General features: G+C 29.5%; 1 protein-coding gene across 13 annotated transcripts in view; it reads right to left on the bottom strand.

The window, feature by feature from the left end:
* LOC100869740 (dual specificity calcium/calmodulin-dependent 3',5'-cyclic nucleotide phosphodiesterase 1) overlaps positions 1-23,419 on the bottom strand; it is a 192,521-nt gene that overhangs the window by 73,529 nt on the left and 95,573 nt on the right. For 3 of the 13 annotated variants that reach the window (XM_012484549.3, XM_012484550.3, XM_012484553.3), the window contains exon 1: positions 10,275-11,200. The exons of the other annotated variants lie outside the window; for them this stretch is intronic. In XM_012484549.3, coding sequence (XP_012340003.1) covers positions 10,275-10,458 — 184 coding nt within the window. In that variant the 5' untranslated portion in view covers positions 10,459-11,200. Of the gene's footprint in view, positions 1-10,274; positions 11,201-23,419 lie in introns of those variants that run through there. 13 annotated transcript variants of the gene reach the window in all.

The following is a 23,419-nucleotide window of genomic DNA, read 5'->3' as shown; positions in this document are numbered from 1 at the left end:
GGTTTCAAATACCTATAAATTATTGTAATATTATTATTATTATTATTATTATTATTATTATTATTATTTATCGTTTTGCATGAGAAAAATTTTGCCATTATAAAATAACAGATAATAATTTTATACATAATTAACAGAAAAAGATCCAATTTTATTTTAATAACATTATCGTAAATGTTTTAAAATTAAAAAAACTAATTTTTTAACTAGAAAGAAATAAAATTTCAATTTTCTTCATCACGAACATTTTACTTGTAAAACTATCGTGAATTCAAATGCGCGACAATGAAAAGGATCGTAAACTTCATATTAAAACGGAATACTAGGGACAATCAGGCGACTATAGGGAAGAATCGATCCTTAATTATTAAAATCACCGCAGATAACGCTTTTCGGCAATATTGCATTCGTCGCACAGCCAGGAAATGAAACGATGTCAGGCTCATATGACCGAGATCGAGAGGTTCTATCGCGAATAGATGGAATTCCTAATTCTCGTATTTAATTTCTGCGCCTGTTTAATTGATTGGTGTCCTTGAAACGTGAAATTGCAAACGTCGACGTCGAAAACGAATAAATGAGGATTAAAATATATTTCAATGCGATGAATCGTGTTCTTTTTTTTCTTTCTTTAATTCAGAAAAGAATGTTATAAATTATATTATAGATATGTCATAGATATAGTGTAACAAAGCTTGCAATGTTTTATCTTAATTTTATTTTAATTTATTTGAGAATTTCAATAAGATTGATTATATATAAATTTCCATCAAGGGAATTTTAGAAAGGAACTTTCCTTCAAGATAATTAATGACCAGAGTGACTTTTATTGTTAATTGTTTCAAAAAAATTAATTGTTATGCATGATCATTTTGACTATATAATTTTAACAATTAATTATTAATTTTATTCTAATTGCATTCTAATTGTATCAATACAAAAACTAAAGATACAATACTTTATATTTATTATTTTTTGTATTACAATTAGCTATAATTTATTCAACACTTCTAATAATATATCAAAATTACTAAAAGCATGTCAAATATTTACAATTCCATTTCTACATCAGATTGAATTATTTCTACTGGATTGTCCCTTTATTAAATACACAAATCCTTTACAGGTATAATTAAAGCCATGTTACAGTTATATTAGTGTAACTCTCAAACGATTAAAGATGATTAGCATTGAAATAACATCCTCCTCACAATCGAGACTAAAACGAAACGATGTGGATACCGTGTACTAATAGCCTTAACCTCTGTGTCCGAATAGTTTCATTTGACTGCATCAACTCCCTAAATTGAATGCGACGATAATGTCCGGGGTCAAGACGACTGTCCACGAATAACAGAGCAGCCTTCAATTTAATCCAGTCCACACTCGTTGCTGAAGTGAATTGATCGGGTTGTCCTTGAAGTCACAAAAATGTAAAAGTATATCCTACTATTTATATCTATATATATATATATATATATGTCTATTCAAAAATCTTAGGACATATCTTCTAATTTAAATAAAATTTCAATATTTTCTTGGTCGAAGAATTTTAAATATTGTTATTCATTTCTTTTTGTCGTATAGTGCATCAAGATAAAATAATATCTATTTATTTATATTTTGTATTGGATGCCTGATTTTTTCAATCTTCGAGCACGTAATACAATAACTAATAATGATCAAAAGTTTTGAAAACAAAAAATTGAAGATAAATGAAATACGAAAGAAAAATATGATTCTAATTTTACTGGTTCTGCTTTTATTATGTATTGGAAGATGAATGAAAGAAAATAGCTGAGAATATTTATCGATTTAATGAAGAAAAATTGCGTATATAAAATGCAAATATGAAATTACTTACGTATAACTTTGATTACATTATGATCTGATAAAAAATCGAATAAATTTAAGAATGACTTTAATAAACATAAAAACAACACAAGAATAAACTTTTCCAATTTTGTAATTTTCGAAATTAATCTGCATCATTTAATTCTTTCTTATTTATTGTGATTTATATTGAAACAGAAAATAAAAAATCTTGAAAGATGTAACTTTTCTAATGTGATAATCTAACAATAGATAAAAGATAAAAGATTATTTTCATTATTACATATGTAATCATCATCAGAACGAAATAAGTGAAAATATATTCATGATTTTATATATTTACCATCATATATAGTACAATCATACTATCATACAGGCAATCAGAATAATCGAGAGATCCATATCAAAGTCACGACGATTCTTCATGCTGACTAGACTTATTCGACGGATTTACGCGTCCACTGGGACACTTTAAGAAACAAGGGTCTACATCTCTCAAATCAGGGACGTCAATTCTCTTCTTGGAATCTTCTCATGAAAGGTATAACTTGTTATACGTTCTGAATACGACATTTCTTTGCGGAGAAATGAGACTGTTATATAAACAATCAAGATTGTTTCGTTTTTATAGAACTCGTAAATTTTTGAGAGTCAGTCAACGCTGGTCTTACTTACGATAGAGTATTTTTGTATTGCATTTAAATTATTTATTTATTACTATGTTAAAAAGTTTGACAAGTGACTTAAAATAACCAAACGTACAAGTTTAATTTAATAATTAGATATACCAATTTAAAAATTTTGAAATTTTAATCTTTTTTTTTTCAAATCGATCGCTTACATTTGAAAGTATTCTTTAAAAGTATCCTCTTTAAGTAATAAAATTTTTATTCCGTTGAGTGTGAAAACAATGATCGATTAATTAAAAGTTGCTTCAGAGAAGTTTGTTAAATTTTTCGAGAAAAAAGGGTAATAAAATTGTATTTATATTTCCAGGATATAATTATATCACAGATTTGTGGCTCGTGGATAAAATATCAAGAATTTTACTTAGTCACGGTGCTTCTCAACTGTGCGTTCCACTCGGTTTATCGGCAGTCATTCAAATTATGCCATCGACAATCTGTTCACACTTGCACCTCGGGGGTATAATAAAAAAGCATTGACTTTTTTCTCTAGTGATGTTACAAATGAAGTAAGCACACGACACGTGGTGTAATAATCACATTATATAATTCTTAACAAACAAGTATATGAATTCTAGGTACATATATATATATACTCATAAACTTACCCTTTCTTGTTTGTGTTATATATGCTACGAATATTTTATCATTTGAAAAGAGTACATCGTCACGTTGATAATTTGTAACATAAAGGAATGGAATATTTTTTAACATTTTCATTGGTTAAGAATAAGTAATGAATATTGGTTTAAATTGAGCTCCACGATTTTTTTAAAATTGATATTGATCGAATGACGCGAAAATAAATACGAATTTAAATTTCAATTCAAAATACTTTTGAAAGTCATGTTATTTAGTACATTGTATTAAGCACGCAAAGATTAATATTAGTTAAAAAAAATTGCATTTGTCTCTAAGTAAGCAAGAAAATATAATTGCTTAAGCAAATAGGTCGGTTTGCTAATTTTTGAAAAATTATAATTTACAGATTTGAAACGCTGTCACTATTAGAATAGAAATAAATATAATTTTTTTGCGATATATAAGACAAAGAAGAAATCAATGTAAATATAAACTCGTGTTCCTGGTATTTACACGTACAATTTGAATCAAGCTTTCTAAGCGTGGCATGAATTTCTTGTTATCCGTCAAATATATAAAAAATTTTTCTTCTATCATCAACAGAAGAATCGCGTTTATATATCAAATTTGTTCTATCGTGTTTAAATCCTTTCGTGAAAATACAGCAACCGAATTTTTCACGTATAATATCGTGGTAATGAAGCAAGAGAAAGAGATAATATTACCACGAGTTAAAATACACGACAAAGTTTACTTTTCGAAGAAAAGTTTCAACGGAACAATTTGCAGTGATTCGTTCGTGAACAAAATGTTCGAGTGTAAGAAAGAAAACAATTCGTAAAAATCTGGATAATTCAGTTAATGATGGATTCTCGAGGATAAATTAATGAGATGAAGAAAGATTAATTAATATCCTTAACTCGATCTTTGGACTTTTATATGAGCCAAGAACTTTTAATTCTTGTGAGAATCATCAACAGGGAATTACAATATGTAAATGAGGTAATATATAAAATAATATACAATTAACAATAAAATCACTTGATCAATTGATTGAATATCTTTGTTTTTGTTGATTTTAAAAAATGTTTTATGCAAGACAGATTCAGATAAAAATCGCAGATAAATGTATAGAGATTATGGGAAGATTTTATTTTTTTAAAAATATAATTGCATGTTTTTTAATGCATTTTACAACCGATACAATTCCTCATAAAAAGATTTAACTTATTTTCAATAAGAATCTATTAATATTAATATATATATTAATCTAGGAAAAGAAGAGTAATTTGTTATCTTTGATATAATAATTACAAAATTCGAGTTGTATTATAAGAAACAATACAATTACATAGATTACAAATTATTTTAAAAAATTAACGATCCATGTGATCCAAATGGTTTCTGTATATCATTTGCAAAAATACTCGTGATATTTAAAGAATGAATCAAATCTTTACTTAAGTTTCATTTCTATAATTGTGATAATGAAAATATAAATTTACATATCCGCGGTTTATTCTTATTATTGATTTATCAATATAAATGATAGTTGTATTTATGGAAAAAGCAAAATTCATTTTTAAAATCAAATTTGAATCGTTCAAATGGTTCGAAATTTATATATCAAAAAAGATAATGTATTTGTATCATCATAATTCGATTCACTGTAACTAGTAAATACATACATTTATTTCATCCTATGTGTGTAGCTGAATCAATATGTTGCTGAACCAGCAAAAGAATTCTGCATCTGAATTTCCGTTGGAAAAATCTCTTCGAGAAAGAAATCGAAGAAAGAACAAAAGTCGTTGCGAAAATCGAGAAAAACGAGCGAAATGTAGAATAAATGACAGGCAATACCCTCACCGAGTTGGCTTTTAAATGTGCAATGATAATCGGCAAATCCCCGAGGATTGTGGGGAGATTTGTAGTAAAAACAAAATTGAGAAGAAATATTGAGAAAAAAGTTTAAATACTGGATATCGGAATTATTGAAATTATAAGATTATCGTAAGTTTATTAAATTTTTTTATTTTGTAAACAACAAAAATTTGGAATGGATCTATAATGGAATGTATTGTTTTTTAGTAAAAGGTAAATCTTTTTATATTATCTTTAAAATTATTATCAAAAATTTCACATTGTGAAAATTTAAATTTAATATTTCAGTAATCAAGGATTTCCAATGATTACATTTTAAAGTAAAAATTGAAATGTGTCTTGCTAATGATTATTTATTGTTGTATTAACAGCATATATACATATAAAACTTTTAGTTACAGTAAGTTGCAATATATTTTATTTTGAGTTTGAAATAAATGTTATATCATAATAAAATAAATACTGATTCTAAAATTTCTTGTGACACAAAATAGAAAATACAAATATTTAAAAAAAAAAATAATAATAAAAAAATAAAATATTTATATAGATTCAATTTTATTTTCAAACATTTTTATATAATTTTACAAATTTTTATTGCTTTTTTAAATAAATTTCATCGATATGTTTTTTTTAAATATCAAAGGCATGTTTCATTTTGATTTAATAAAAAAAAATTCAATACAATCACGTTGTATAATATAAAATTTGAAAAATTTCTTTTTATGATCTTTAAATAAGAATTTATTTTATTTTATCAGATAATATCCCTAATACGTTAAGATCCTTGGATTTTCATAAACATTCAAGAATGGTGCAAATTGACAAATTTCACAAATATGGCTGGTAATAAAATGGAATAAAACGGAATATACCTGGAATAAATGCACATTAGTATATTTTACGTTCATCGTATTATTTTGCCTCTCTTATTATTATCTTAGTTATTATATTGATACAAATGCAAATAAATATGACAAGCAGAAAACTAATTTTTTTTAATATAAACATAAATAATTCCATTGAATATTTAATATTGCGACATTTCGATATTTTTAGAGAGGAAAGTAAACTGATACATTTTTGACAAAATTAATACGACAGACGAAATATGAACAGCGATTAAAAAAAGAATTATTACTTTTTCAAATAAAATTTTATTATATTTTTCAAAATATTATACATTTAATGAAAATAATTTCCACATAATTTTACATATTACACATTTCTTTAATGAATAATTGATAATTCCAAATCTGTAAAAACTATCAAATGAAATTTTGCAATAGTATTAAAATTTAAAAGAAAATTAATTAAAAAATTATCCAAATAATACAGATTTTAAAATTTCAGCAATCTTTGCTGTTCCTTTTTCTTTGTTAAATTTAAATTCATCAAAAATTCTTGTGAATATTTTAATAATTTTAATATTTTTATTAAACGTATCCAACATCTAATATACAACAAATATGCAACAAGTTGATAACAATTAAAGAAATGTCATTCTTAATTTAATTTTTGCAAATGGACAAAAAACAAATATTATCCTTCACTATTATAAAAAATTTAAATTGAAAAATTAAACCGAGCTTCACAATTCTGATTTTTTTTTCTTTTTTTCAGGTGGTATGCGACATGCGTAAACGTGAATTAATATCAAGAAGTTAAGAAATAAAAAGGAGAAAAAGCACAAGGATAATAGCATTAGAGGCACGCGTAAAGGTAGGACGTGAAGCGAATGAAAATGATAAAATCACTTCGTTTTGTAATTTCGTGCGCGCTACGATGCAAGTTCTTACGTTAAAAATATTTCCTCGTAAATTCTCGCGCGGTAGTACCTAACACGCGAAGCAAATATCCTTTTCTCCCTGTTCTTTCATTCCTTTCCTTCCTTCCTTTTCTTCCTTTATCTCGCATTTCCTTTTTTTTCTTTTTTTTTTTTTTTTTTTTTACCAAAAGAACGTGCAGTTCATCGACATGGTATAGCTTAAGGGAGTGTTGTTGCAGTGACGTCGACGCGTGTCATAAATAGATTTGTTTCGGACACAAAGTTCAATGTAAATGAACTCTAAGCAAATTAAGACCGTGACAAACGAGCCTTTTGGACGCTGTGGTATCCGAGAAAGAACACAATATTTTCTAATGGGGACCAGTGTTTTTAGATGAGAAGATAACGCAATCGGTGTCGACCCGATGACATTAATTTCGAGTTTCCTTCATTACGGAACACGTTATACACGAACTTTTAACTCATTAATCCTTTAGATTCAATCTGAATAACTTGGTAACTCTCCTCTGGGGACAATCAAATTAATGATTTTATAATCGGTTATAAAAATTCTTTTCGAATCTTGAAATTAATATTTGAACTCATTCTCAGATAATAATTAACAATAATATGATACAGATTCCGAATAGGAATAAAATTTTAATTTGATTTTCGGTCAAGCAAAATTTCAATAGATGATCGATAGAATATTTCTAATTAATATTTTTATTTGATAATTATGATTATTATAGTAATAGTATATTAATATATACAAGTATAATTATAATTTTATTTAATCAGAAATATTAGTCGACCAAATTAGAAATATTAATCAATCAATGCATAATATCGTTAAATATTTTTAAGTAATTTGAAAAGAGTATGATATTATAGTTTAAAAATAAATGATGAATCTGGATAATTTTAAATTAGAATAATTTACAAAGTTGATGGGAAATCAAATGTAGTGTAATTCAATTATTAAATCTAAATTGAAAGTTAAAAGATAATTGGTAAATTAGGACAATTTCAAATTATAATATGTAATTTAATTTAAGAAAGAACGAATTATCTTTGTTATTCTTATTATATTTGTATGATGAAATACATACACTAAATAGTAGAAACATGAGGAAACAAAGCCTGGATATTGCATACATGTATATAAACATGTTGGTAATATAACAAATTGTGTATTCGTAATTATAAGAGATTTGTAAATAAATAACAATATGAACGGATCTTAATTTTAATTGTTTGCAATGAATGCAAAAAAAATTAAAATAAAAGATACGACAAAAAATGATTTATTTGATATTGAATATTTATTCAATTGCAAAATATTCGATATCTGAAATGCTTAATATCCGATATCACAAATATATTTAGATGTTTTTAGAGAAAAACTCAAGTTTCAAAATTAAACTTGTCAAATTATTCGCCTGTAGATTAATTATTAACACTTTTTTTTTTTATTTTAGCACCTGTCAAGTGAAATAACAAAGCATTTTTCAGCCCTGATGTAAAAAAGCTATGACGTAAAAAACAAAGAGTCAACAAAAATAAACTTATCAAGTTTCCCTTCTACGGTCCTCGTATGTGAAGCATTACAAACATGTACAAAGTGACATAAAAATTGAAGGAGAGTATATGGAATTAAAAGAAACAGCATCGTGTAACGTTTATTGAAACGCACAAAAGACATAAACTTCCTTTATCACAGAATTGTAATCCTGTTTCAAGCCGCGAGTGTGAACACGAACAAAGGATATGAAAACTGAAACAAAAGACTGGATGCAAATTTAAAATTTAAATAATTACTCGTTCTTGGATAAAAACGAGGAAGAAAAAAAATAACCAATTTCGTTCGAACTTTTCAAGATTCGTTTAATCACGCACGATAACAAATTAATCGCGTTCATTATCCGATTCAAATAAAGAATCACTGACCACTGTAATTATACGCGGTAATTCAAAAAGTGTGTCAGAATCCAAAAATGTCGGATCGAATCGAATTCTCGTGATTATAATATCTCGTGATTCGAGATTATCGCGATAATTTTAGGACTGTTCCTTTAATTTTCTTTTAATTCAGCTTTTCGAAATTCTCGGAAATCTTGAGGTAATTAAGATACATTCGGGACACGAATCGATCCCGCGTATACGCGTTCCTCGATTAATTAAATCAGTTTAATGTTTTTTTTTTTTCTCCATTCTTCCACATAATGAAAATGTTTTTTCTTTTTTCTTTTTTTAATCATGGGTCTTGTACACGCATATTTCGCTTAATTAGAGTAAAGAACAACATGGTTATGTATACGTGAAAACACATAATTTACGGGAACAGCCTCGTCGAAATCATGAGGCTGACGTTGCGCCAGTCGCGAATCGTACCAGAAAAGAATAATTACTCGTGCGTGTTACGTTGTTACGTGTGGTTCGCGAGCGGTAAACTTTTGATTATTTTTGCAAATGAGTCTTTGCAGGAACAGAAGAATGCTCGTAATAGCATGGTATATGGCAATAAAAAGAAACGAGCGGTCTCGTTGACCCACAACTGTCGTACGGGTTTATTTTATTCGCCCCGGGGAAATTCGGCGAGACATCAAACTATCGAATAATGATATCCAAGATGATCGTGACTTGTCCAATCAAAACGACGAACGAGGTAAGAACGTCACAATCGTATCGCGAATAAAGGAAAAGAGGTAAGTGGATTGGAGGGAAAATTTTGGCTAAAGTAGAGGATTAATTTCATCAGGGTAAAATGATATGGAATGACCCATAGTATATAGAGATAATGATCATAGAATCAAAGCTTGAACGTGAAAAAATAAAACGAAGAGAATCCCTTTAAGAAGAGAATCCCTATAAGAATATCACAGCGAAATTAAAAGTTCGAGATTTGAAAATTCATAGAATTTAACTAGCAAAAGTACAAGTAATGACGAATCACTTTTCTAGCAAGGAACGTGTATACGTTTTTCATCAATTGCTGATTGTATACAAATGAACGATCGAACAAAGGAAATTAAATTTTTTAACTAAAGTCCTCGTTTCAAGAAAAACCGAGTTGAATATGATATGATCTCAAATTAAATCTTCTCGAGTTTTAAAACGAAAAAGTATAATTCTACGCGTTTCGCAAATAGAATAAACTCCTGCAGATTATGAATCCTTTGCATTGTAATGCGGATAACACATCACCTCGACAAAGGAAAATTAAAGTGTGCAATTCTAATTTCCAAGATTTAAATTATTGAAAAACAATTAATCTTCAATTCTTTCCTTTATCTTCGATTTTAATTAACAATAATTTATTACACGTACACAGTCACTTCTTCTCGATTGTATCACAATCTACCAAGACACTGCCTATAACGACGAGATAATACTTGGTACATCATCGAGGACGTAAGATAAGCGAATTCTCCTCTTCCCTTCTCTTCCTCTATCAACCCTTAGACCCTTAGCGAATCAGAACGATAGAAGTTCCAGTCTTATCGTGATTCAGTACTCACCGATCACATAGCTGTACCCGTCCAAGGTGAGAACACACTTGCGCGTGTTGGAAGAGCTTGGAATGCCAGGCACTAGTCTCCGAGAAATTCGCTTACCAGGGCTGCAAGGAGTACCGCCTGTACTTGCAGCACCTGGGTCCGAGTGGCACTTCTGCACGGGGTCTTTGCTTTGTCTAGACATCATCGTCCTCTTATAAAGCCACTTGTACCTCGCTTCTCCACCAGAAGCCGGAAGAAAGAAAAAACCTATTTCCACACCATACCCGCGCCTACTTAGCCACGCGACAATCCAGTTTCCACTATCGTGACCAACTTTTCATCTAGGCAAGGTCCTGACAACCCGTACTCGATACTCGTCATTGCCGTTGGATCACACACCCCTGTACACGCACATTTGTATATCCACATGCACCGTTCACTTCGAATTGCGAAACAATTCGCCCGTGACACGCGATTTTCCCTTGTTTCCAATCAAACTTCGATCTCTTTTTTTATCTTCCCCTCACCTTTGCCTCTCGACTTCTTCTGGTTTCTTTAACGAACCGACAACATTTGCTTCGAAAAGTTTCTCCACGCGATGAAACACACGGTGAGATTCACAGTTCTTTCGCGAAATCTTCTCGTATCTTTTCATCCGATGGTGTTGGAACACGAATCAAGTAGTAATAATGATAGACTCGTGTGATTCAACCTCGTTTTAATTGGTCACCTTTTCTATTATATTCATGGAAATTCGAGGATAGGAAAATAGAATAGGATCAACTGACGGTGAATGATATGAGATTGTATTATAACTTTCTGTATAGAGAAACAGGATAAGTTCCCTTTTGCAGAGCGATTGTTTGGTAATAGCTTCCCTCTCGAACGTTTCTAGTGTATGCAAAGTAAAATAATTTGTTCAAAGTCCCTTAAGAAAACATGTTGAGGCACGTGTCTCTCGAATTCCAGCTCGAATTATCGCGTATCACTTTCTTTGGTACATCGAATGTTTCGTTTCATCTTCGTTTCGATCGTAAAACCACGAAATGTCGCCCCCTTGTTTTTCTTCGAAAGATGAAACTTACGCACAACTGAATCTCCCTAACTCAAGTGTTTTGCAGCGAAGTTTGCTCCGTTAAGCAGATATCGCAACTATTAAATTGCTACGAGATTTGATCAACTTCAACGGCAATAGATTCGCTGTTTCCCAATAAACTTGTTTATCTTCTGGAATTGCTTTCAACCGTGCTGATTTCCAGCGAAGAATTAACACCATCGTTTTTCCTCCTTCGTGGAAATTTTCTCGACGTCGCGTGTCGCGCCTTGTTCCCAATTATGCGGTAATTCTTTTTACACGGAAGCAAATCCAATAGCACGATAAAATTCACTACTCGCTCTTCCGTTGCTCGATGATCACGTCGATTATTAATTTAATTCAAGGGACGTTTCTGGATGCAAAATATATCCCCACTTTCTTCGCTGTTTTCTCAGTCTCTTCCGTTATAGAATTCGAAAGCAATCGTTCGAATTCCTGGTTTCATTAAATTTCAAACGCGATTCACCTGTGTTTTACCCTCGATCAATTTTTTTCTATCGAGAACGATTCAAGTTTGAAGAAAGTTCCAGAAGTCGTTGATCTCGAATTTATCGACCTGTGGATTCCACGACGTTTCCAACGCGCGAATAACGTGCTATATTCTCGTTACGAGGGCCATCGATGTCGGCTTTCATCGCATTACCAAGCAAATCTTCCGGTTCTGCTACAAATACACCGGCTTCGTTTCGACTGGGCAAACAAACCAACTTCTCTTCTCACTCTATTTTTCCTTCCTTTTCACACCTTCGTGAACTTTCCAAGTCCTATACGGCTCGATAGGGTTTCCGCGGGAGCGCAAAAATTTATGCAGCGAACACTGACCCCGCTACCGATTATTCCACCTAACGATTCCCCACCGAGTAAACGACCTGAGAGAATTCTTATACCCGGCCAACTCGATCCTGCAATTTGGAATCTTTTCTGGAATCGTGTACATGCATCTTCTGAAAGTGAAGAAATCATGCATCGAAAAATCTTCGGTGTCTCTTAGCGACACTAAAAGTGATTTGTATTTTGAACACCGCGATTGGACAGATTCGAATAGAATTCAAGTTTCGAGAGACTCGATTATGATCTACTTTACTTCGTCGATCGTCGTCTTATCTATTCATCCTTCTGATCATCAACGTTAAAGGCCGCTCGTTAGCCATATAAATAGAATACACATTAATCTACTAATAGCTCGTTTTGATTGATGTACCCACAGATACTCTTCGAGCTGATTGATCACTTCGAAAACGAGCGACGTATTAACACGTGCTCGTCGCAAGGATTTTTCCGGGTCAAAGCAAACGTGCACTCGTGTATGCGATATATTCTCATCCCTTTCCTTTTTCGTTTTCGATCGATGGATGATGGATCTTCGTCCGGTGCGGAATCGCGGTACACGAGAAATTTCGTGGCCGCGTGTAAAAGATGTTATCTCGGCTGGAAAGTTGACAGAGTTTCTCCGATGGCAATTTAGCTGGAAACTCCAACCCTCGGTTGGAACTCAAGGGCCGATAGTTCAATTACCTCTTCGCCTTTTTCGCGCTGCTTTCACGGTATGGCGCGTTGTACGTGCATGCACGGACACGGGAAATCGTGATGGCGAGGGTGGAGGGTGGATTCCACGATCGATTCACGTTACCATAACGTTAAATTCAGTTTGCCCGCTCGTGCACCGGCGCGCCGGCACTCTCGCGAAGCCGGCACGCGCGCGGTGCGCACCTTCTCATCTGACGATCGATCTGCACGCGTTCGCTGATCATCGGGATCGAGGTGCGCTCATTAATCGATCCGGTTCGCGTGTAAACGGTGCTACGCTCGCACAGGTGTCATTTAACCAGCCGTCCAACGATTACGAGAGTTTCATCGATCGACGATATTTATTTACAATCTATCCCAGATCAGCTCTTGGAGCGAGCATTTCCTCCTCCTGCGGCCGTGTCTTTTTATCAATAACCGATCCAGGATTATATTCTTTCCACTATTCTCGCTCGAAAACCTCGAGGATAATGTATTTACTACGCTACGAATTTATTCACTGCGCCTCCAATAATCCGTCCGACGATCGATCCTGCTTGATCTTCGTAACAACGTAACTATCCACGAGACGATCGATCCCTCTTCGCAAAATCGAAGAGATATCGAAACGAGGAGGACCGGCGAGAAAGAGGCGCGCACAGCGCGAGTGGAAGAACCTCGTGCTTGGTCAGACGTCACGCGGCGGTCTCGTGCACGCGAGAAAGACCGGCCGGCGAACCCAAACGAAGGGGAAGATCGCGTTGGAACGAGAGAGAGCAAGAGAGGGGGAGGAGAGAGAGAGAGAGAGAGAAAGGGAATTGATACACGCGCGAGCAGAGGCACGCGAACCACGCGAAAACGGAGACACGCGTGCGACCCGAGCCGCGGTACCGCTACAACTGAACCATTCCAAACTTCCACCTCTCGCCGAGCTCCCCCCTCCTCACGCTCACCACGTCGTTCTGAACCCTCCTGTCGACCCGCTACGTCGCCCTCTCACTACGCTCTTCCTCTCTCGCTCCCGCTACTTCCGTCCTCTATCATTCTTTCTCCCTCCCCCTCGTCTCACCGATGATTTCCATCCTTTTCTATTTCGTTATTCTCGTTCCTCGTCGTTCTACCTCGTCGCTACGTAGACTCGGCCTGGTGATCGGTTTGGTTTCTACCTTCCTTCAGTTTCACTCCTCCTTCCCCCTCCTCGAAGTCGCCTTGTTTTCCCTGTCCTCGTGAGTCATTATTCGCCCTCAGGTAAACATCGAAGTCTCCTCGCGAGGGAAGTCCGCATGGATGTGGGATGGATAAGGGGATGTTTGGTCGGTACGTGGGAGATTGTTTCGGAGACGTGGATTAAGTGTAGAAGCTTGGTCCCTAAGTGAATTTGGTGATTTCGATTAGACCGATTGTCGGTTTAACGAAGGAAAAAGTTGGATGGTTGTTTTTTTTTTTTGGAGTAGGATGATCATTTGATCCCTTTCTATTTTGAAAATGGAGTGTTGACATCGGGTAAATAAAATTGAGAAATGAGTTATATCGTGATACTTAGTTATTTATTATTCGATTTTGCGTAGGATATAACGATGTTTTTTTCTTTTGGAATTTTATGATTCTTGTATTGATTTTTGCGAAACGTTATATTATATAGATATTAAAAGTAGGTAGTGTTTTTGAAAAGTAAAATCTTATGATATAAGTATTGGTTTAATATATCGAATAAATATAAAAAAAAATAATTTAAACTTTTTCTAGCAGAAAAAAAAAACAGTGAAATGTACTAAATGAAAAACATTTTAAGAAATTAATATTTATCTATTTAAATTTTTATTTATTTTTTTTAACAATAATGATACAAATATTTTTTCCGAGACTTCTGCTGGTTAAATACTTTTTTCTATTATTATTTTGAAGCGAATATTGAATCAAATACTATACTTTTGTAAAAAAAAAAAAAAATTTATTTCTTTTGATTCGTTTAAATATTTTTGTAACGTGAAAATTTATTTTTTTTGATATTTTTTCCATTGTTTAAATAGTTTGGGAAAACTTTTTTATTTTTTGCCTTTCTATATTCTATGCTTCGATAATGTAAAATATTTTTCTCGCGATATATTCATATTTATCTTGAATATGGAGCATAGAAGTTAAAATTATCAATACATATTCACTGAATACTTATTCATCGCATATCGTGATATCTTCACGCATCGAAAAATTTCAAAACACGTATAGAACGTTCAATATAATTCTTATTTTATTTAGTTTATTCGACGTTCGATCCTTTCGTCGCGTTCATGATTCCTTCTTAGAATCATTTTCACAATTGTGTTTCTCGTTTGACCCTTTCACCTTTGTTCAATCCATCCTACGCTGGCAGGTATCCACCTCTATCACTGTCGCAACCTTCCTGAACTTTCTGTCGTTAGAAGTACTATAAAACGCCTTTGGAAATTTTTACTGAGAAATCAAGCGATGAACAAGGTCGTTGAAATAAAGAATTTAATCGTATGAAGGCTTGGCAAGACGAGAGAGAGAAAAAAAAAATGATTTCGAAAGCGAACGAGCAACACGCTAACCGCATTAATTAATTAGAAAAGTTCATGCCTTCAACCATTTTACAACCATATTTGTGTCTTTAATCCGTACGTTTTTTCTACCGAGAATTATTTTCTCTGTTTCATTTTTCACCTTTTTTTTCTTTCAGTATTGTATTTATCTATTCGATATTTTATTTCGTTTGATAAAATTTTTATGATAATTTTATATTTTTTAACGTTAATGGTTAATTTTTTATTTAAGAGTTACAGAATCTTCGTGAAATATATTGGAATTTATATTGTTATATGTAAAAATGATGAACTCTCGTTTTAATTATTGTAGTAAATACTTTATTGATTTATTTTAAATGAAGGATAAAATGATTGTTTTGAAATTTCAAGTTTATTTAATCTTTTTTAAAAAGTAAAAGTAAAAAAGATTTTGCGTGAAAGAGTTTTTTATTATTATAGTAGATTATTATAGTAGAATAAAGAAAAGAATAGAATGATAAAATAAATATAATAGAATTTCAAAAATAATGGATTAGTCTGGATTCAACTTCACTGAAATATCTGTTTGACTATCACAGATTATTTTTTTTTTTTCTTTCATAAAATTGACAATGCTTTCAAAAGCGATTAAAAAATCTATCGTTTAATCTTTCCTTCTTTTTTACCCCCTTTTCCATTTCATACCAATATCTTTTAAAATCATTTCCATCCCGATCATTGACACCTGTCGTGTTTCGTTTAATCGAAACTAGCAATTGTTTAATTGTCCTCGTAAGATCGTGTTGTCAACGTTTTGAAATTGAACTTTGGAAAGATAAATTGAATTTTGAAGTAGTAAATCCCGCGACCACCAATAACCTCCACGACCTATTCGTAAAACGTTCGATCGTTCCATCGGTTGGAACCATATGAATCGGTTTTTACGATAATAAAATTTCTTCCCGTTGACCATCACGGTTTTCCACCCTCCAGTTACGTTCCAACATCTTTTTCCTTCCGATTCTCTCGGTTTATGCAAATTGAACCCGCCGCAAACGGGTCGAGCGAATAATGAACGTTTCAGAATATATTTCAGATAAGTGGACAAACTCATCGCGAATCAGAAATTGAATATACTCTATCATGACATTAAACTCTCTCGAGAACCATAATTCTTTTAACGCTTCATCTTTGGTGCAAATGGCGAACTGTTATTTGCATACATGGCACGAGTGAATATTTTACTCGAAAAATATTGATTTCAAGACAGTTTTCTCTTTCCTCGAGTTCCATTAATATTATTGCTTTTGATCTTTTGATTAAAAAAAAATAATATTTTCTCAAATTTCTATGAACACTCGTCCAACTTAACTTCGATCGAAATAATAGCTTTCCCTCCACGATTCGGATGGGAAACATTTTTCATGCTGATAACTTTATTGCGAAGGGTTGGTGATACGCTGGGAGCAGATAAAAGGTTCGAGTTAGAGGCGATAATTTTTTCCACAGATAATGTCTTTAATTCAATTCCTTTGTCACGGATATATATATATATATATATCGATATCACCGTTAATGTACTCTAATACATACAGTAGCCAGAAGAATTTAATCCTTTATCTCTCGTCGCTCTGTCTCTATCCATCCATAGCACTCATTTAAAGGCAAAATGTGTTTTACACTCCACGTGTCGCGTTCCTAGTCTTATATCGATAAATTTACGCTTCGAGGGATTTAATTTAGGTTAGACATAAATCGACTTGGGGTATATACGTAATTACCAATATAGCGAGTTCGAGAGTCGACCGCCTAAAATCTTAGGCCGAGCCAAATAGACGGGCGGATTTCGTAAATCCTATCCACATTACTGGGGCATGAAACGTTTCAAATTCAAACACAGTACGCGAATACATCTGTTTTACGATAGCGTTACGCGTGTAGAAATCTCACGGGGGAAATGTATGGATCCTCAACGAACCGTTTCAACCCCTCTTCGACACCAACCCTTGTCTCGTCACGCCTCACCACAGACCTTATCGTGGATATCACCCTCACCCTTTCCTTCCCTGCTCTTCACTCTTTATATAAATGTCTTTCTCCACGGTCCATCCCTCTCTTCATTTCGCAAGATCTTGAGGGTACACCTTGAAACGTGAGACTCTGGCCTCAAATATCCATAAAGCTTACTTCAAAGGTAATAAATTAACCGGCGAAGATTCTCCTTCTATCCGTGAAATAGAGGCGTGCTTCCAGTGGTTTCCTTCGGGTAATGGTCGATTCGGTTGCGAATGTATTTATGTGACTGGAAAGAGAAGCTACTTTGGGGAAGATGCGAAAGGTGCGTAAAGAGAGAAGCAATTTTCCACGTGAAAAATTCGTCGAATTGCGAGGCGACATTGATATATTGTCGATCGCGGTGGGAATTTAAGAAATATCGAATAGGGAATTTCTTGTTATTTTTATCGTTTGAGAATATGCATGAATTCGATTTCGATTATCGTAAGTAGTAATTGATTGGATAAGATTATTGTGATGCGATTATTATTGATTCAAAAGATATTTTATCCTGCTCATTTTAATCGAAATATGTTTTTTTTTTTTTTTTTTTTACCAATTTTTTTTTATACGATTTTTTTCATTTTTATTGAAATCTTTTCTTTTCCACGTGTTATCTTTAATTTTTCGTGTTATAATTATGGTAATGCAAAAACTTAGATAAACTAAAGATAATATAATTGTAAATGATAGATTGTAGATGATAGATTAAATTTCTATGGCATTTAAAGTGCATATTAAATTCTGCAAATTAAAAGAAATTTTGTTCATCGTAATCTAGTCAGTTTAGTAGAAAATTCCTTATTCAAATAGTTGCGAGGATTATTTTAAATTCATCGCGTGCATCTTTGACATTCTATTCACTTCAATAGTAGTATTCTTCCACAAGAATAAAATCGCACACGCATGGTTTTAATTCATAACTACTTCTTATCTCGCTTCATATTTTTGCTGAATAATTTTCTTCGTTAGTCATTAAACATCAAGGATAGAGGAGAGTTAACTTGTTAAAAAGCATCTTTGTAAATTCATATCAAAGTTTAATGAATATCAATCATAATCTTATACAAGTATTTGTAAAGACTATCTTTCATGTTAGAAACCTCGGTGAATCAATGTATTTGTACATATTTACTTTAAATATTTATTTCTTATTTCTTTCTCTATCTCATTATATAACTCTTGACATCACTTCTTCTATATTTTCAGCATACATTCAATTCAAATCTATTGTGACATTTTAAATATTATCTATGGATGTGAATATGTACATATTTTAAATTTTAAAGAAGATTTCCATTTTATGCTTTATTCTATTCATAATTCATTCTTCTCTCTCTCTCTTTTTTTTTTTTAATCTTAAATATGGATATAACAAACATATATCAAATTATTCTTAAACATCATTAATTCGTTTTCATCTTCGTTGTAATAATGTTTCTTAAGCGAATATTCGTACATTTTTGTACGAATATATGAATAATCATTACAACTGTACAACGAAACTATTGTGTAATTTTTTATATATTTAAATATATTAATGAAATTCTTTTATTATTTAAGGAACTTTTTTTTCTTTTTTTTTTCTTTTTTCTTTTTTCTTTTTTTTTTTTTTTTTTTAATATTGAATATTACAATGAATCTCTTATCAAGTTTCTTTTTTGTATATATTTTGGAATTATAATATTTTTAATCTGAATACTTTCATTCTATGTTATTATTACCAGAAGATTAAACCATTTTTTCTTTAAAAATTCAATTTTTGCACAGATATTTAAAAGAATAAAAAAGAAAAGATTATTTAAAATGAAAATTCAACGATTATTATATTATCGATATTTCTCAATAACGAATAAGAATTAATCGAACTTGAAATTCTTATTGCTAAATTTAGGAAAATGATTTTTCCAAAGATCTATAAAAGAATTTAGGAGATTTTTCTCTTCACGAGAAAATCATCGATGTTTTGGTTTTTTTTCGATATAAATTCTTTGATAAAATTTTCATTTATAACATTATCGTTTGAAGAGATGGATAAAATTATAACAAAATAATAATAATATCAATGATTATAATGCAATAATATGAAGATAAGAATAATATATATTTTTTAGGATAATAGATCTCGTTAAAAAAGAATTTGTATAAGCTATTAATACATAATAAAAGAAGTAAAATTAAAAATAAAGTAATTCTTCTTACTAATAATCAATAATTGTTGTTATTTATTTTTCTTAAAATAATATATTTAATGGAAAATGTTGAAACAATTGATGAAATATAATACCAGTTAAGAATTTTGCTAACCTGGTATTACTTACACAATTCAGGATTTACTTTAATATTAATTAAACGCAGCAATATAGTAATTATATTCCGTATAATGTTATAATGAATATGAATATTAATATTAACGAATATTTCAAATTATTAAAGAATATTGAATGTCAATTAATTATTTATTTTAATTATAAATATAAAGTTTAAGTATTATAATAATAATATAATAATTAATAATTGATCATTAATAATCAAATTTATGTAAAATCATACATCATAAATAATAATAATATTATATAATTAATAATATATTATAATATATAATATATAATAATAATATTAATAATATTAGAAATATATATGAAGGAAAATTAATCGTATAAATTCGACTTTCTACGATTTGAATTCGAAGATACCCGAAGATTAACGAAGTTAGTTCCGAAAACAGCCGAAAGGCCCCGAAGTTACAAATGGCGCCAAAAAGCTCACAGTTTTACGAACCCCGAGAGCGAAGCAGTCACGTTATTCATTTGCATTAAATTTATCATTTGGTGGAATATATTTATACAAATATCGATTCGTGATGTGTGAAAATAAGTGTTAATCGAATAATTTATTGTTAAATATATAATATAATAATAACATAATAGAAATACATCGTATCAGTTGAATGTGCGTCGTAGTAAAGTATATCTTTTCTCGTCCTTGAAAGATCCTATTTCCTTTTTCCAACTTCAAATAGTGAGTATTTTATTGTAATTTTTTTAAATATAATAATATTTATTAATTATTTAACGAAAAATGATCAGTAACATAATTATATATATACATTAAATATGATTAAATGAGGTTAAGTACGTTGCGCATTAACGAAAATGAATTTGTTTGCTCTGAATACTTTATTTTTTTTGTTGCTCTATTATAGTAGACGTTATAACGTTTTTCTGGGGAATATGATGTTTAAATTTCTTTATGAATCGTTTGTGTATTGAAACGAACGATACATTTGTGAATGTTCGTATATTGAAGCAAACAGATCATTAATCACAGTGACATATTCTAACTACAATTAGATAGATATAGAAATTTAAGAGTAACAATTGTAGTTGTGAACGAATTTATACTATATATGTATATTATTTCACGTTTTATTGGATAAATTATTATAATAAACAAGTTACATATAAAATATAGATAAAAACATTTCATTGAAATTTACTACATCATTGAAATATATAAGCTAAAAATATTTTATATTATATATAATAACTAGTAATAATTGATACGTTTACAAAAAGAATTAAATAGTTTAGATAAATTAAATTAAAAATCCAAATATATATTAATAGCATAATAATCCTTATTCATATTAGATACATAATAATTTAGATAGATAGCTTTATATCAAATCAATATAATATATTATATCTATAAATATGTGCTAATTAGAATTAAAACATTTACAAAAAGAACTAAATATATTATTTTAAGAAAAATAAATAACAATAATTATTGATTAGTAAGAAATAGCTTAAATAAATTAAATTAAGAATTAAAATACATGTATTAGTAATAACATTCCTTATTCATATTAGATACATAATAATTTAGATAGATAGCTTTATATCAAACCAATATAGTATATTATATCTATAAATATGTGTTAATTAAGACTAAAATGTTTACAAAAAGAACTAAATATATTATTTTAAAAAAAATAAATAACAATAATTATTGATTATTAGTAAGAAATAGCTTAGATAAATTAAATTAGGAATCAAAATACATATATTAATAATAACATTCCTTATTCATATTAGATACATAGTAATTTAGATAGATAGCTTTATCAAACTAATATAGTATATTATATCTATAAATATATGTTAATTAGGACTAAAACGTTTACAAAAAGAACTAAATATATTATTTTAAGAAAAATAAATAATAATAATTATTGATTATTAGTAAGAAATAGCTTAGATAAATTAAATTAGGAATCAAAATACATATATTAATAATAACATTCCTTATTCATATTAGATACATAGTAATTTAGATAGATAGCTTTATCAAAGTAATATAGTATATTATATCTATAAATATGTGTTAATTAAGACTAAAATGTTTACAAAAAGAACTAAATATATTATTTTAAAAAAAATAAATAATAATAATTATTGATTATTAGTAAGAAATAGCTTAGATAAATTAAATTAGGAATCAAAATACATATATTAATAATAACATTCCTTCTTCATATTAGATACATAGTAATTTAGATAGATAGCTTTATCAAACTAATATAGTATATTATATCTATAAATATATGTTAATTAGGACTAAAACGTTTACAAAAAGAACTAAATATATTATTTTAAGAAAAATAAATAATAATAATTATTGATTATTAGTAAGAAATAGCTTAGATAAATTAAATTAGGAATCAAAATACATATATTAATAATAACATTCTTTATCCATTATTAGAAACATAATAATTATATATAAATAGCTTTATATCAAACCAATAAATTTTATATATCTATAAATATGTGCTAATTAGAACTAAAACGTTACAAAAACAATTAAATATTAAGCTTAGATAAATTAAATTATAAATATTAAGTAGTTAATTAAAACTAAAACGTTACAAAAAAAATTAAATATTAAGTAGCTTAGATAAATTAAATTAAAAATCAAAATATGTATATTAATAATAACATTCTTTATTCCTATTAGATATTTAATAATTTACATAGATAGCTTTATAAACCAATATAGTACATTATATCTATAAATATGTGCTAATTAGGATTAAAACGTTTACAAAAAGAATTAAATATTAAGTAGTGTAGATAAATTAAATTAAAAATCAAAATATATATATTAATAATAACATTCTGTATTCATATTAGATATTTAATAATTTACATAGATAGCTTTATATCAAGCCAATATGGTATAATAAATCTATGAATATATTAGGATTATTAATAGACAATAGGAATTATAAGAAGCTAAATTTGTTTCTCTTTAAAATATTTTCTCTTTTTTTTATTTCATCTTTCTTGGATAAAATATACATTATTTTGTATAAGAATATTAAATCAGTAGGATATTTATACATTATATATTTATGCTGTGGATATTTATCCACACAAAATTATATTAATATATTAGAATATAAATTAATATATAAAAATCTACAAAATGCAAAAAGACATGAAAGATCATAAAGTATTCATTATGATATTCAAGGAATAAAAAAAAAATTTCTAAGCTACATTTTTGTAATCATGTTGAAATTTCATTTTGCATAAAAATCCACAATAATTAGATATCCAGATTATATTTCACAAACAATATTACAACAAAATATAATACTCATTATGGTATTCAAGAAATAAATCAAATTTCTAAGCTACATTTTTTTAATCAATGTACAAATTTGATTTTGTATAAAAATCAAATAGTCAGATATCTAAATTATATTTCACAAACAATATTTTACATATTTTCCATATTTTTTATTGGTCAATAATTGCTCCAAACTATTCAGAATCTCACAAATATCTTAGAATTTAGTATTAGAATTTAGTATTTAGTATTAGAATCTTAGTATTTAAAATCTTATTTAAAATTAAATTAAATATTTATTCAATTTTCTGACCAATGGAAAATAACATTTAATTTGGACGAAATAA

The sequence above is a fragment of the Apis florea genome, unplaced genomic scaffold (genome assembly GCF_048593485.1).
Source record: "Apis florea isolate Af1SG1 unplaced genomic scaffold, ASM4859348v1 contig_2835_pilon, whole genome shotgun sequence".
NCBI classification, from domain to species: Eukaryota; Metazoa; Arthropoda; class Insecta; order Hymenoptera; family Apidae; genus Apis; species Apis florea.
The sequence above is the reverse complement of the archived record's forward strand: the minus strand, read 5'-3'. Positions and strand labels throughout refer to the sequence as shown.